The following is a 15,697-nucleotide window of genomic DNA, read 5'->3' as shown; positions in this document are numbered from 1 at the left end:
AATGCAGACAAGTGTGAAGTAATGCATTTTGGGAAGTTAAACCAGGGCAGGACGTATACAGTGAATGGCAGGGCCCTGGGGAGTGTTGTTAAGCAAAGAGACCTTGGGGCGCAAGTAAATAGCTCCCTGAAAGTGGCAACACAGGTAGACAGGGTGGTGAAGAAGGTGTATGGCATGCTTTCCTTCATTGGCCGAGGCACTGAGTACAAGCGTTGGGACGTCATGTTACAGTTGTACATAACGTTGGTTAGGCTGCATTTGGAGTACTGTGTGCAGTTCTGGTCGCTGCACTACAGGAAAGATGTGATTAAGCTAGAGAGGGTGCAGAAAAGATTCACAAGGATGTTACCTGGTTTGGACGGCTTGAGTTATAAAGAGCGATTGGATAGGCTGGGTCTGTTTTCCCTGGAGCGAAGGAGGCTGAGAGGGGACATGATAGAGGTATATAAAATTATGAGAGGCATAGATAGGGTAGATAGCCAGAATCTGTTTCCCATGGTAGGTGTGACTAAAACTAGAGGGCATAGATTTAAGGTGAGAGGGAGGAGGTTTAAAGGGGGTCAAAGGGGTAAATCTTTCACACAAAGAATAGTGGGTATCTGGAATCAGCTGCCAGAGGAGGTGGTGGAGGCAGGAACAGTAGCGACATTTAAGAGGCATCTGGACAGGTACTTGAATGAGCAAGGCATAGAGGGATATGGAATTAATGCAGGCAGGTGGGATTAGTATAGATTGGCATTATGGTCGGCATGGACACGGTGGGCCGAAGGGCCTGTTTCTATGCTGTACGACTCTCTACTCTCTATGCTGACAACACCCAGCTCTACCTCACTCCTACTTCTCTTGACCTCCCCAACTGCCTCTGATTTGTCACACTGCTTGACTGACTTCCAGTACTGGATAAGCAGAAAATTCCTCCAATTAACTCCATTCCCTCTGGCTCAATCCCTCTCCCACCTTTGCAATCTTGCTGCCCTATTCCACTCTAGCTTAGTTCTGACCCTATATCCTCTCCATCACTAAGAACGTTGACTTCCACCTTTGTAATATTGCCTGTCTCTGTTCCTGCCTCAGCTCATTTGCTGCTAAAACCCTTATTCATGCCATTTTCATCTCTATACACAACTATTTCAATGGTCTCTTGGCCAGTCTCCCCCCTTACCCCCTCTGTAAACGTGAGCTCATCCAAAGCTGTGCTGCTCATTTCCTAACTCGCACCAGGTCCTGTTCACCCATCACCCATGTGCTCGCTGACCTACACTGGCTCCTGGTCTGGCAACGCCTTGATTTTATGAACATACGAATTAGGAGCAGGAGTAGGCCACTCAGCCCATCAAGCCTGCTCTGCCATTTAACAAGATCATGGCTGATCTGATTGTAACCTCAACTCCACATTCCCGCCTACCCATAATAACCTTTCACCCCCTTGCTTATCAAGAATCTATCTACCTCTGCCTTAAAAATATTCAAAGACTCTGCTTCCACTGCCTTTTGAGGAAGAAAGTTACAAAGATTCACGAGCCTCTGAGAGAAAAAATTTCTCCTTACCTCTGTCTTAAATTGGCAACCCTTATTTTTAAACAGTGACCCTTAATTCTATATTCTCTCACAAGAGGAAACATCCTATCCACATCCACACATTTTAAAATTCTGATCCTTGTTTTCAAATACCTCCATGGCCATGCCCCTCCCAATCTATGTAACCCCCACAGTATTACAACCCTCCAAGATCTCTGTGCTTCTCTAGTTCCTTATACCATGGTCTGGCTCTGTTACAGACTAATTGCTAGAGATTGATTGCTATGATGATCGCTGTATCGTGCGACTACCAGGATGATAGAAAGTCTTGGTTTTTTATCGTCTAGCAATTTCTATGTTTCAATGTAAAATTAGCATAACTTTTTATATAAAATGTAACTTTTTCCAAAGAGCATACTATAAACCACTTCTTCTGTTTACACCCTGATCTCCAACCACTGAACAATCAGAGTCTAGGCACAGTTATCGTCTATGTTTTATGATGGTGTGTCATTATTACATTGTAGGGGAAATAGAAGTTTGCCATGAATTTATAAACACATAATCTAGATGCAATGGTAATTTATTAATCCCATCTCTACACTTGGTATGGGAGCTTCTTTCACACTTAGTGTTTGTTGATCTTTTAGACCTTTCTGTTCTTCTGACAAGAGCAACATCCACACAATTCCAAGTGACCAGGCATATATTAACAGACCCACTAAACTCTCCATTAATGAGGCTGCATTGTTGATTGATTTTTGTTGTTTTTTTAATTATCGATTGTTACATCAGAGTTGGCACCTGCTTCAATTACTCATGATCACTTGAAGAAAATAAGGAAGATAAAAATATTGGCACAGAAAAAAGTACCACGTTGAACACTGATGGACAAGGTTTCAAAGGAAGAACATTGAGCAAGTGAATAAGACTGTGAACATCTGAGCAGTGAGATTAGTGATGCTGCACAACTTCAGAAAAGTAGAACCACAGACCAAATGTATAGTAGCCTTTGTGAGCTCCAGCAGAAAATACATGCATTTGGAGAACTAAAAGACAACGTAAAATGTTTTGTTATCAGGATTGTGTTTGACTTGTGAACAAATGTATCGATGAACAAGTTAAAAGCACTGAGGAACGCTGTACTCCGAAGGGTGATAGGGATTAGGTGGCAAGACAAAAGCTAAGTGAAGAGAAAACACAAGCGCAAATGGAATTCAGAAACCTGAAGTGGGTATAGTCAAGTCAATGGGTTGAAAGGTCACAAAGCAGGTTGTTAGACTGGCCTCCATAGGATGTAAAGTCAAGAAAATGGCTTTTGGTAACAAACCTGGAGTGTCACGGACCGTTGATGTCAAATCCTTAGGGATCTCAGTTGATGAAACGCTTGTTACTGGTGGTTGAATACCACCTACACCTGACATTTGCAGGTTAAGAAAAAAGTAAATGAAAAACAGTTAAGTAGAAATATTAGAAGCTAAATTATGATTTATACACACATAATCCTTCTTTACAAGTGTCAATTTGGATCAATTAGTAGCATTCTTATCCCCGAGTCCGAAGATTATGTTTTGAAGCCCCACCCCAGGATTTGAGCACATAGTTTAGGCTTCTACTTTGGTGAGGTTCTGGGAGAGTATTGCATTGTCAGATGAGATGCTAAACAGAGGCCCTTGTCTACCCGCTCAGATGGATTAAAATATTTTCACATTGCTATTTGAAAAAGAGCAGGTAGTTCTCCTGGAGCCCTGAATAACATTCCTCCTTCAACCATCACCACCAGATTGATGACTAACACATCTCATTTGCTCTTCATAGGACCTGCTGTGTGCAAATTGCCTGCTGTAATTGTCAAAATAACAAAGGAAACACAATATGAAACGCTTTGCAATGTCTTAAGGACAGGATAATGTCCAATATAAATGCAAGTTCTTTCTATTTTATGTTTTTACTATTAACCAAGGCATATGCTCCTTCCACTCTGCCTTCCCCCACTTCATGGGCTTTCATGATCAGGAGGTGTCATCCTATAATTTTGAACCCACCTGTAGTGCTGAGCCCCGGGCACAATCTTTAAATTAGAGCCACGCCTCGTTCAGGAGGGAAACCAGGAAGCACTACTTCACCCAAGGAAAAGTGAAAATGTCAAAATCTCTCCTCCAAAGAGCTGTGGATGCTGGTCAATTGACAGATCTTTGTCAGGTGAAGGTTTCAAGGCACATGGATCAAAGGCTGGTAAATGGAGTTGAGGTTCAGATCAGCCATGATCTAGTTCAATTCCGGAACAAGCCAGCAGGCTCGTGGGGCTGAATGGCCTATTCCTGCTCCTATGTTCCTAATAGCAAGCCATCACTAATACAATTATGCTACCTCATCATTATAATAATGTCAGGAAATGGAAGATGTCGGAATTTAGCCAACCACAGACAACTATGCCCCAAATATAGGGGATAAATTGGTCTCTTTGTCCCTGATTTCTGGACAAGAAATAAGAGATGGGGGGGAATCAATTTCCTGGACTGATCTCCCATGCTAAATACCCATCAATGCTCCCTGAATACCCAGGACGCTTGTGCTAATGCGTTATAACCAAGATGCCTTTTTTACAATTATAAAAGTGAGAGTAGACCAGAGGACATAAATTTAAGCTGGAAGATGGCAGATCAAACCCAATATTAGGAAGAACATTTTTGCTTGAAGGCCCTAAAGTTACACAATGGGATAATGGAGGAAACAAACATTATGAAATATGTGAGGTACTTCAACAGTAAGCCGAGACAACAACGCCAATTTTCACATTCAGCAGTGGCGTAAACTGGCTGCAGCGGATCAGCTGGACTCTGTGCACCAGCCCCATTTTATGGCTTCAACAGAAAGGAAAATTGGGTGAGGCACATAATGGGGGAGCGATATGCAACCAACAAGATTTGACCCATGCCAAAAGTGAAAATTCACCCAAGGGAGTGTTGGCAGGCCGGTAGGTAACATTGGCATACATTGTAACGAAACACTTCCTTGTCACAACTGACATTCACCCCTCACACATTTCTATCAGGGGCTAGGAGCAAAGATCTAGGACAAATAATCCCCAGGGCTAGTAACGCCAACTATATTCGGTTTGCAATTATAGCGTATTCACTACTGTTAGGGAATTGAACCTGGTCTGAATATCTCAGTTGGGCACCGTGCTTACCAATTGAGCCATCAGTTCCCATTCCAACTGAACTTTGACTGGCCCTCTCCTATCAAAATCGGGAAGGCTCCAGTGAAAGTTAGTCAAATATCCTTCCCCAATAGTTTGCCATCTTGCAATAATAATTAACACTGGCTTGAATATTACAATGAAGAGTAGCTGTGATAAGGCTAAATCTTGGATTACAGCTAAATGGTAACAGGTTATTCCATTGAATGCAGCACAGAAACAGGCCATTTGGTCCAACCAGTCCATACCAGTGTTTATGCCTCACTCAAGCCTCCTTTCATCCTTCCTCATCTAACTCTATCAACATAACCCTCTATTCCCTTCTCCCTTATATGCTTATGTAGTTTCTCCTTAAATGCAGCTACATTATTCGCCTCAACCACATCCCGTGGTAGCGAGCTCCACATTCTCACTACTAGCTGGGTAAAGAAGTTTCTTCTGAAGTCGCTATTTGATTCCTTAGTGACTGTCTTATAATGATGGGATCTAGTTTTACTCTATCAAAACATTTCATAATTTTAAAGACAGTTGTAGGGCACCTGTCAGCCTTCTTTTTTCAAGAGAAAATCTGTTCATCCTTTCTTGGTATTTCTAATATCATCTTCGTACATCCTTTTGCACCCTCTGCACTGTCTCTATATCTTTTCTATAATATGGCGAGCAGAATTGTAGCAGTAATCCAAGTGTGGTCTAACTAAGATTCGATGCAAATTTAACATATCTTCCCTACTTTTCTATTCTACCCCTCTAGAAATAAACCCTCATGCTTGGTTTATTTTTTTTAATGGCCTTATTAACCTGTGTCGCTACTTTTAGTGATTTGTGTATCTGTACCCCCAGATCCCCTTACACCTCTACCCCATTTAGATTCTTATTTTCTCTAAGTAATGTGTGACATCCTTATTGTTGTACCAAAATGTTCTACAATTATCTATGTTGAAATTCAAATACCCAATTATATGTCCATCTGGCAAGTATATTAATGTCTTCTTGTAATTTGTTGCAGTCCTCCTCAGAGTTGACTATCCCTCCTGTTTGGTGTTACCTGCAAATTTAGAAATTGTGTTTTTGATCTAAAGGTCTTGTCATGTTTGGAAGGAGCCATGCCAAAATAAACAATGAATTGGAGGAATTATGAAAATGAAAAGTCAACTGTTAAACTGAACCACAAGAACACGGACACTGTACCACAGACAAAGTGGAGTAGCGGTCTTGTGACACCTCCTGTACTGGAAATACACACTTTCATCTGTTGAGGATGAAACTCGTTAACCTTGTCTGAAATATCTTTGGGGAGAACCCATTGAAATTGAAAGGTGCACCATTGCATATTGATGACTCTTAACTACATAAATGAACTAACAAAAACTGTTGGAGACAAACCGACTCACAGCCCAAACCAAAATGAATAGTTGTAAAGTAGCACCATTATAACAGAATGGTCCCCATTCAGACATCAATAGATAGTCATGGTTTCCACATCCTGGTCCATTGTGTGGTCACACCAGGGAAAAGGGCCATCTGTCACTTAACAGAAACTAAAATTTGTTGGATTTTTTTTAGCTTAAAAAGGTAGCCCTCTGGAGAGAGATCAAGCCAAGACCACAGAAAGCCAGTTTCCAGCCAGAGGCTATGAGGGAGATCCAGCTAAGCAGAAGAACCCTGCTGAACAAGAACTGAATAACCACTACAGCAGAGAAATTACAAAATGACTTTGAGATTCTCCATCGGTGAAGATAAACCAAATTCAAACCACTAACTTTGGGCTCAGTTTTAACCACGAGAACTCTATAACACCTCTGCAAGTTCAAGACTACAAACATCCAGGCCTGCAACTTTAAAAAATACTTTTATTACATGAAGATTCAACAGTAGTCTGTAAAGGATAAACTCTTATATCACCTTGGACTTTAAGTGTATCCTAACCTTTTCTCTCTATCTATTCTTGTGCATGCATGCGTGTTGGGTCTGTGTGTGTGGGTGAAGGTTCCGACCATTTCAGGATTATTTAAAAATAGTTATCTTCCTTTTTTCAACCTACATGAAAACGTGTCATTTGTCCTAACTCAAAACAGAAAGTGCTGGAAATACTCAGCAGGTCAGGCAGCATCTGTGGAGAGAGGAGTAGAGTTAATGTTTCAGGTCTGTGACCTTCATCAGAGCTGGCAAAGGTTAGGAAAGAATTAGCTTTTAAGCAAGTGAAGGGGAGGGGGCTTGGTGGGGAAGAGTGTGTGATTAGAGCAGAGGGCAGGAGAGATTAAATAACTAAGGTGTCCTGGGACAGAGGAAAAGAGTGTGTTAATGCTTGTGGTGAAAGACAAAGAATTAGTCCAGACAGAGTGTTAATAGCAGAATAATGAGCAGCTCTGTCCACATGAAAAACAGGCACATGGTTAAAAAATAAAATAAAACAAAAAAAAAAATATATAAAACAAGGCCAGTCATGCTCTTAAGTTATTGAACTCAAGGCTGTACAGCGCCTAATCGAAAGATCATGTGTCGCTCCTTGAGTTCACTGGAACGCGAGCAGGCCAAAGACAGAAATGTGGGCATGAGAGTGGGGGTGGGGCGAAGGTGTTGAAATGGCAAACGACTTGAAGCCTAGGGTCATGCTTTCGAACTGAGCGGAGGTGTTCCGCAAAGCGGTCACCCAATCTACATTTGGTCTCCCCAATATAGAGGCAACCACATTATGAGCAGTGAATACATTATACTAAATTGAAGGAAGTACAAGTAACTCATTGCTTCACCTGAATGGACTGTTTGGGGCCTTAGATGGTGAGGAGAGAGGAGGTAAAAGGGGCAGGCATTACACCTCCTACGATTGCATGGGAAGGTGTCACGGGAAGGGGACGAAGTGTCGGGGGTGACGGAGGAGTGGACCAGAGTGTCGCGGAGGGAACGATCTCTTCGGAATGCTGACAGGGGAGGGGAAGGGAAGATGTATTTGGCGGTGGCATCATGCTGGAGGTGGCTGCCTGTTTTTCATGTTTTTCATCTGATGAAAGATCACAGACCTGAAACGTTAACTCTGCCTTCCTTTCCACAGATGCTGCCTGACCTGCTGAATATTTCCAGCATTTTCTGTTTTCATTTCTGATTTCCAGCATCTGCAGTATTTTGCTTTTATTTCCTGTCATTTGTCCACATATTTGACCCTAAAAACACTCTGGGACTAACGCACTATTCTTAAAAAAACACAATTGCAGTCAGTTGGGAGATGAAAAGTGGAAGCACCCACACCACGTACCACCTGTCTGTAACAGTCTAAACCATTGATATAAATTGTGAACAACAGTGATCCCAGCACTGATCCTTGAGAGACACCGCTTCCTATAATCTGCCACTCTGATTAGCAACTCTCTTACTCTCTGCTCTTCAGCCAGCCAGCTATCCATTCTGCTATTTGTCTTCTGTCTCTGCATGCTCTGACCTTATTCATTAGTCTGTTATGTGGTACCTTATTGAAGGCCTTTTGGAAATCTAGATACATTACATCTACTGAATTACCCTTATCTACTCTCTGTGTGACCTCTTGAAGGAATCCAGTGAGGTTGGTCAAACAAGATTTTTCCTTTTGAAGTCCATGCTGACTATTCATTATTATGTTTTTGGTTTCTATATGTTTTTGGTTTCTATATGTTTTTATAATCAATGGTAAATGCTCAGTAACATTATGTTACACAGAACAATTCAGGTAATGAGTGCAACACTAAAACACAACCTTCTTTCACTATCTTCCTTTGTATTCATAGGACTGGGTCTATGGGAAGAGTATGAAGCCAGTTTGTTTTTTTGCATTCTTGTGTTTGTATACAGGGAAAAAAGACACAAAACACAGGTAAGCATAGATAATACACACAAAAGTATAATGCAACTGGAAACTCTGTCAACTCAACTTGAGGTTAGATCTTACATAGAACTACATTGCATGTACAGCAAACAGGCCTCCTTCCTCCCTAATCTAACTCGATCAGGATTACCTTCCATTCCTTTCTCCCTGATGTGTTTATCTAGCTTTCCCTTAAATCCAATCTTGGAAAAGCACGACATATTCCATCAGCTTGACAATACCTTCCTCACCAATCACTATTTTAAAAACACTCCTTGGGTGAAACACCACCAATAATGATATCTGCCTCCACTATCATACAAATTCCTCCCTTGTGTTCATCACTCAGTTTCTGGGACTGATGAGCCCTTTTAGCCTCTACATCCTGAAGTTCTCAATTTATACAGGTTGAATGAAAATGGCTTGTCGGGTCCTTTTAAATTAAATGTTAACTAGTGTTAAAAGTGAACAGATGTTATTGCACTTTTAAAAGTAGGGTACCAGACATATAATCTAAATGGTTATTTGCTTTCAAAAATTACCTGTAACTTAAAAGTTAAAATGAATCAGGAAATGTGTCATTGGGAGACGATGATGAGATCCATAATTGAAGCAGCAATTAGGCTAATGTTAAGATGACAGCTTACAATAAATTAATGCTGTGGTGCTGTGTTAGTTTGATTAATGGCATTTTATATGAGTAACTTGAAACGTGACACGTAGTAAGCACAGTATGCTGAGCAGAAACAGGCAACTTTGGATCTACGGTTCCCAAAGCTTTTTACCACTGGGGTTTTCCTCACCTCATGTCTGGGTCTGTTATAGACTAATTGATAGAGATGGATTTTTATTATTAGTCATTATTGCTGTATCATGCGACTACCAGGGTGGCAGAAGATTAACTAGATCGACCTTGGTCTTTTTTTAAATCAAACAATGTCTACATTCCCATGGAGCGATGAATTTGTGAAAAACACTTTTAAGTTATGAGCAAATGGTAAGGAATTTTTGTTTGTTCTTGCTGGAGAAGAGGTGGTCTGATTGAAGTTTTTGTAAGATATGAATAGGATTGGTAAAACTGAACAAAATAAACTCGTCAGGCCTGAAGGCCTACTCCTGTTCCCCAGATTTTCCATATTCTTAAATGGTGTTTGCCAAACCTTGTCAGTTCTGATGAAAGGTCATAGAGCTGAAAAGTTAACTCTGTTTCTCTCTCCACAGCTGCTGCCAGACCTGCTGAGTATTTCCAGCACTTTCTGTTTTTATTTCAGATTTCCAGCATCTGCAGTATTTTGCTTTTATTATTTGCCAAATCTTTGTTTGGTGAGGGACAAGCACCAGAAGCGTCACGTCTATCAGAATGTTACATCCAAGTTTCCCAATGTTGTGTCTCTATGCGATTCATGTTGGTTTGTCATGTGTTTGCAATTAAACTAGAAAAGATGTGCAAAAAACATTTTCCCTTTAAATCCATTCAAATAAAACTATTGTATATGCTGGTACTGACAACAATGTTGTATTCAATTAAATTGAGCAGTCATTAACTTAGCAATGCTGAAAATTTAATGGGGACTAAATTGGTATTCACTAATCTTTGCTTGAAAGAAACATCTGATATATAAAGGAGTAAATAAATTTTCTGCACTTTTAAAAATATTAAGTCAGGCCCACTGAAGCCTAATTCTGAATAATATGTGATTATGATTCAAATTACTACGTTAACTGTGAGATAAGAAAATGGAATGAAAAGCCATTCGGAGGTGACTGCTTCATTAGTGTTGCCTTCATCATGGGAAATTACTTACAAAATGAACTTTCCATAAACTAGAAAAAAAACCACTTTGGCAACATATCAATTTCTATTCAGTGGAAGAATTTAAGGCCATGTGTAGCAGAGATTTAGTTAAATTCAACAAAGTGATGCACACAGAAGGGTAGCAAAGAAATAGTCAAAACATTTTTTTTAGAAAGCGATTTTTTTACTATTTACTAAGGGTACTGACCCAAGAGTTCACTCACTGACAACATGTTCTAACATAGGAACATATAGGAACAGGAATTCAGCTGCTCAAGCCTGTTCCACCATTCAGTTAGATCATGGCTGAATCATTCAAGATCTGGATGGAAATAAATATCAAACTCAAAGTGGTTTTGGGTCATAACATTTGTAAAATGAGCTCAGTATGTGGGAGGTCCAACACTGGTATGAGGCCTCATAGGATTTACCCTTTAGGGCGGCACAGTGGCGCAGTGGTTAGCACCGCAGCCTCACAGCTCCAGCGACCCGGGTTCAATTCTGGGTGCTGCCTGTGTGGAGTTTGCAAGTTCTCCCTGTGTCTGCGTGGGTTTCCTCCGGGTGCTCCAGTTTCCTCCCACAGCCAAAAAAAAGACTTGCAGGTTGATAGGTAAATTGGCCATTATAAATTGCCCCAGTATAGGTAGGTGGTAGGGGAATATAGGGACAGGTGGGGATGTGGTAGGAATATGGGATTAGTGTAGGATTAGTATAAATGGGTGGTTAATGGTCGGCACAGACTTGGTGGGCCGAAGGGCCTCTTTCAGTGCTGTATCTTTAAAAAAAAAATATTGGTCTAAGTTCGAGGGCATGGACCCAACTAAACACAAAGTATGCAAGGCACGATAACTTAACAGTAAGGGAAGGCGTACAGAGGCAGGTCTGTCAAAAGCCTCCTTTGACTCCACATGCCTCAATGCAGAGCCCCAACTTACTGATTTGAAAGTACTGCTTTGGGCATAGATGAAGCCAAAAGGTATTAAATAGCATGTAGAGTGATTGTGAAGAAATGGACGGGCTGCAAATTGTAAAGTGATAAGCCCTTATAAATTATGGGGAGGAGTTTTAGCCATGAGAACTTGCAAACTCCGCAAAGGTAGTACCCAGAACCAAAGCCAGGTCGCTGGAGCTGTGAGGCTGCGGTGCTAACCACTGCGCCACTGTGCCGCCCCAAAACAGAAAAAAAATGTTGATTGCAATACTCTCATACGCATAGTACACAAAGTGTGTGACAGTGAATGGTTGGCTTATGAACAACTCTGAGACTGTTTGTGGTTAGTGTTAGAGTATAAAAACTGTGGGAAGATTTGTTTTGCCAATTTAGTCTCATTTATCCATTTTTTCCTTCCTGAAGGTGCTGACTCTTGCTGGGATAATACTGGAGCGAATTTTACAGACCCCCAATGTCAGGGAAAATGCCTCCGGGAGAGGCCCGCTACAGGCCTTGCTGCCGGGAAGGCCCAACCCGATATTGCCGTCGGTGGCGATGCCTCGTGGCCACCTCCCCCCACCACTTGCCGACGGGGCCCCAATTTAAATACTTAAATAAATTTAATCAAGAAATTAAGTACCTTCACACTCCTGCCATCTGTCCCGGTGCGATATTCGTACCGGTGGCCAGCACTCCCACACCTTCGGATCCCCGTCCAGGGAACCGAGGCAGAACACTGGTGGGGAGGAGGGAAGCGGGGTAAGTTTCTCAGTGCGGGAGGTGGGGGAGCGGGGTCAAAATAATGTCATTGGTGTAGTGGATAGTGGGAAGGGTTAAAGTGTAAAATTTGTGTACTTTGGTGGGTAATGTTTTGTCGGAGAGGGCAAGTAATGAACTTTAAGGTTATTGGGGGGTGGAAGAGGGGCAATTAAATGAATTTAAATTTTTTCATTAAATTTACCTTTAAATATTTAAATTGAAAGCTCAAAGTCCTTTAATAATGGCGTCAATGCCAGCGCAAAGGCAGCTGACACCATGTCATCGGGGAGGGGCGGTCCACCCCAGGCATTTAAATAAGCCGCCTCGTTTAATATCATGGCGGCTCCGCAAAGTGCGGCCCACATGGGCGGACAGCCATTGTTTACGTCTGCCGCCATATAAAGTATAACTTTATATATTGATAGGTAAATTGGCCATTATAAATTGCCCCTAGTATAGGTAGATGTTAGGGAAATATAGGGACAGGTGGGGATGTGGTAGGAATATGGGATTAGTGTAGGATTAGTATAAATGGGTGGTTGATGGTCGGCACAGACTTGGTGGGCCGAAGGGCCTGTTTCAGTGCTGTATCTCTGAACTAAACTGAACTTTCGGCTCACTATGGTAACTAGTACGTTTCCAGTATCCCAAGTGGTCGCTACTCTGGCTGTGGTCAATTAGCCAGCACAAACCAGGATCTCTGGTCTACATAGCTCATTACCACACTGGACAGTTCCTTTACCCACTAGATTATTGAGGAAGCCATTGATATGTTTTATTATTAAAATACAATTTCAATTCATTGCTTAACGAACGTGGACAGAGGGCACTCAGTGGTGTAAAACAGGTGCAACATGGCCAATTTTGGGATTCAACATTCCATTGCCCAAGGATGCCTGAAAGATGTTGGGTCAGATGGATTTTCAGATGCCCCAGTTGGCTATCTAAAACAGTTGTTTGGCCCCTTACAAATGAGGTGTGTAACAGCTATTTTTTGGCCCCTTGCTAAAAGTGGATTTGAATAAGCAGAGCAGGATGATTCTTCAACATGGTGTAAATTTTTTAAAAATACATAATTTTAAAAACATTTCTGAGGAGCTACGAGGAACAACAGTGCCCCTCCACAGTATCCTAATTGCCCTCCCGATTGCCGTCCCACCACCCCTTCAAGGACATACATTTGAGCCTCTACCTCTGGAAGCGTAATAGATGCAGGCAGGTCGTCCACTTAATATTATCATGGACGGTACTCAGGCTCCATGCACGGCACCCATTTCAGCCCTCAAAAAGGGCATAACATGACTTTAACCCATCATACTTTGCAGAACATTACAGTAATAGACTTTGCACTTGAATTTAATTTTTCAAAGCAAAGTGCAGATAATTTTCTTGTGCCTGATAGGGTATTGTGGACTAATGAAAAGTTACAGATATGTTGTTAATTATTAGCTAAATATATCAGATAGTGAATCCCTTAAACATGCTCTCTGTTGTTCAATTCAAAAATTGGATTATCCAGTGAGGAGACTGGACATCAATACATTTGGGAGGTTGATGCAAGATGTCTGAATGAATATGAAGTTTCCAACTTTGGTCATTACTTCCAAGATGTGGATCTGATCAGATTATTAAGCCCCATTACCTGTATAAGATCTATCTAATATGATTGACATAGTAGGAATGTACATGGTACTTACTTATGCACATGAGTTTTGGCTCTGACCAAATGGCTTGTTTAGCGTTGCTCTGACATTGGATGAGGTTTGATGTTCCTGCCTTTCTCTTATAACCACTTTGGCACTTCAAACGGAGTTTTCGACCAACCTCAAAATGTGTGTCCATTATTTTGCTCATATCTACATTTGCAACATTAAAGTTGGGTTTGCTGCAGCTTCCTACAGGGGAAAAAAAAGACAAAATCTGATTTGGTGCTATTCCAAAATAAAGACCTCCTGTGCCCCGATAAATCTCAGGAGTACAATGTAAATCAATGCTTTACACATAAACATCACATCCATCAGATTTTTAATTTGATGTAAAATTAAGAGCTGATCACACTCTCCTTGCTCTCAAGCCTTGGACTTTCTGACCCAGTTGCTTGTGTTCCTTCAGCCAGGCCTTGAAAATTCAGGCCCAGCTTCTAGTTCTCACTCTCCTAGGTCTTTCGACCTGGAACAAATTTTGCATGGCTTAAAGCCCACCTAGGTATTGGAAAGATAAATTTTCTGAGGCACCAGCTCCGATCCTTGTGGGACACCACTAGTCACTTCCTTCCAATTCAAGTGCACACCTATTATCCCTAGTCTCTGCCTGTTTCCACCTAAACAATCTCTTAGCCAAGCTAATACTTTGCCTTCAAACCTTATCAAATGCCTTCTGGAAGTCCTATAAAATACATCCATAGACATTCCTCCCCTTGATGTTCAAAGGAATTACAATTGCTAAATCCCACACCTTCAACATCCTGGGGGTCACCATTGACCAGATATTTAACAGGACCACGCAGATAAATGCTGTGCCAACAAGAGTAGGTTATTCTGTGGCAAATAATTCACTTTCTGACTCCCCAAAGCCTTTTCACCATTTACAAAACACAAGTCAGGAGTGTGATGAAATACTCCCCACTTGCCTGGATGAGTGCAGCACTCAAGAAGCTCGACACCTTCCACTGCAAAGCAGCCCACTTAACTGGCACCCCATCCAACACCTTAAACATTCACTCCCCCCGCCACTGGCTCCAGTGTGTACCATCTACAAGATGCACTGCAGCAACTCGCCAAGGCTCCTTTGACAGCATCTTTTAAACCCGTGATATACTGCGTGCAGTTCTGGCCACCACACTATAGGAAAGATGTGACTGCACTAGAGAGAATACAAAAGAGATTTATGAGGATGTTGCCTGAACTGGAGAATTTTTGTTATGAGAAAAGATTGGATAGGCTAGGGTTGTTTTCTTCAGAACAGAGGAGGCTGAGGATAGACCTAATTGAAGTACCATTGAGTGTCAGCCATGGCTCAGTCGGTAGTACTCTTGTCTCTGCATCACAAAGTTTTGGGTTCAAGCCCTACTCCAGTACAAAAATCAAGGTTGAACCTCCAGTGCAGTACTGAGGAAGTGCTGCACTGTCAAAGGTGCCATCTTTTGGATGAAATATTAAAACTGAGGCCCTGTCTGCTTGCTATGGCAGATATAAAAGATCACAAGTCACGATTTTGAAGAAAAACAGGGCAGTTGTCCCCAGTGCCCTGGCCAATATTTATCCCTCAATCAACATCACAAAAACAGATTACCTGGTCATTATCACATTGCTGTTTTTAGGAGTTTACTGTGTGCAAACTGGCTGCCATGTTTCTTGCATTAAAACAGTGATTACACTTCAAAAGTACTATAAAGTGACTATAAAGCACTTTGAGCCATCTGATGGTCATGAAATGCGCTATATAAATGCAAGTCTTTCCTTTTTATATAAAATTATGAAGAGTCTAGATAGAGTGGTAAGGAAGGCCCTATGTCTCTTGGTTGAGGAGTCCATATCCAGGGGACATAGATTTAGGGTAAGAGGTAGAAGGCTTAGAGGGAATTTGAGGGGAATCTTTTTTACCCAGAGGATGGTGGGATCTGGAACGCACTGCCTAAAAGGGTGGTGGAGGCAGAAACCC

General features: G+C 41.6%; 1 protein-coding gene across 8 annotated transcripts in view; it reads right to left on the bottom strand.

Moving 5' to 3' along the window:
• Nucleotides 1-15,697, bottom strand: part of LOC137385035 (uncharacterized) — a 129,660-nt gene that overhangs the window by 33,057 nt on the left and 80,906 nt on the right. For 7 of the 8 annotated variants that reach the window (XR_010977720.1, XM_068059782.1, XM_068059786.1 and 4 more), the window contains 2 exons: nucleotides 13,735-13,932; nucleotides 2,849-2,935 (listed from right to left, as the gene is read on the bottom strand). Coding sequence is in view for 7 of the 8 variants with exons in the window: in XM_068059782.1 (XP_067915883.1) it covers nucleotides 2,849-2,935; nucleotides 13,735-13,932 (285 nt within the window). In the remaining variant the exon portion in view is untranslated. The remainder of the gene's footprint in view (nucleotides 1-2,848; nucleotides 2,936-13,734; nucleotides 13,933-15,697) is intronic. The other variant, XM_068059785.1, reaches the window with a different exon arrangement.

This window comes from Heterodontus francisci, chromosome 27, assembly GCF_036365525.1.
Source record: "Heterodontus francisci isolate sHetFra1 chromosome 27, sHetFra1.hap1, whole genome shotgun sequence".
Taxonomy (NCBI): domain Eukaryota; kingdom Metazoa; phylum Chordata; class Chondrichthyes; order Heterodontiformes; family Heterodontidae; genus Heterodontus; species Heterodontus francisci.
Note: the sequence above shows the minus strand (reverse complement) of the source record. Positions and strands in the feature narration are given on the sequence as shown.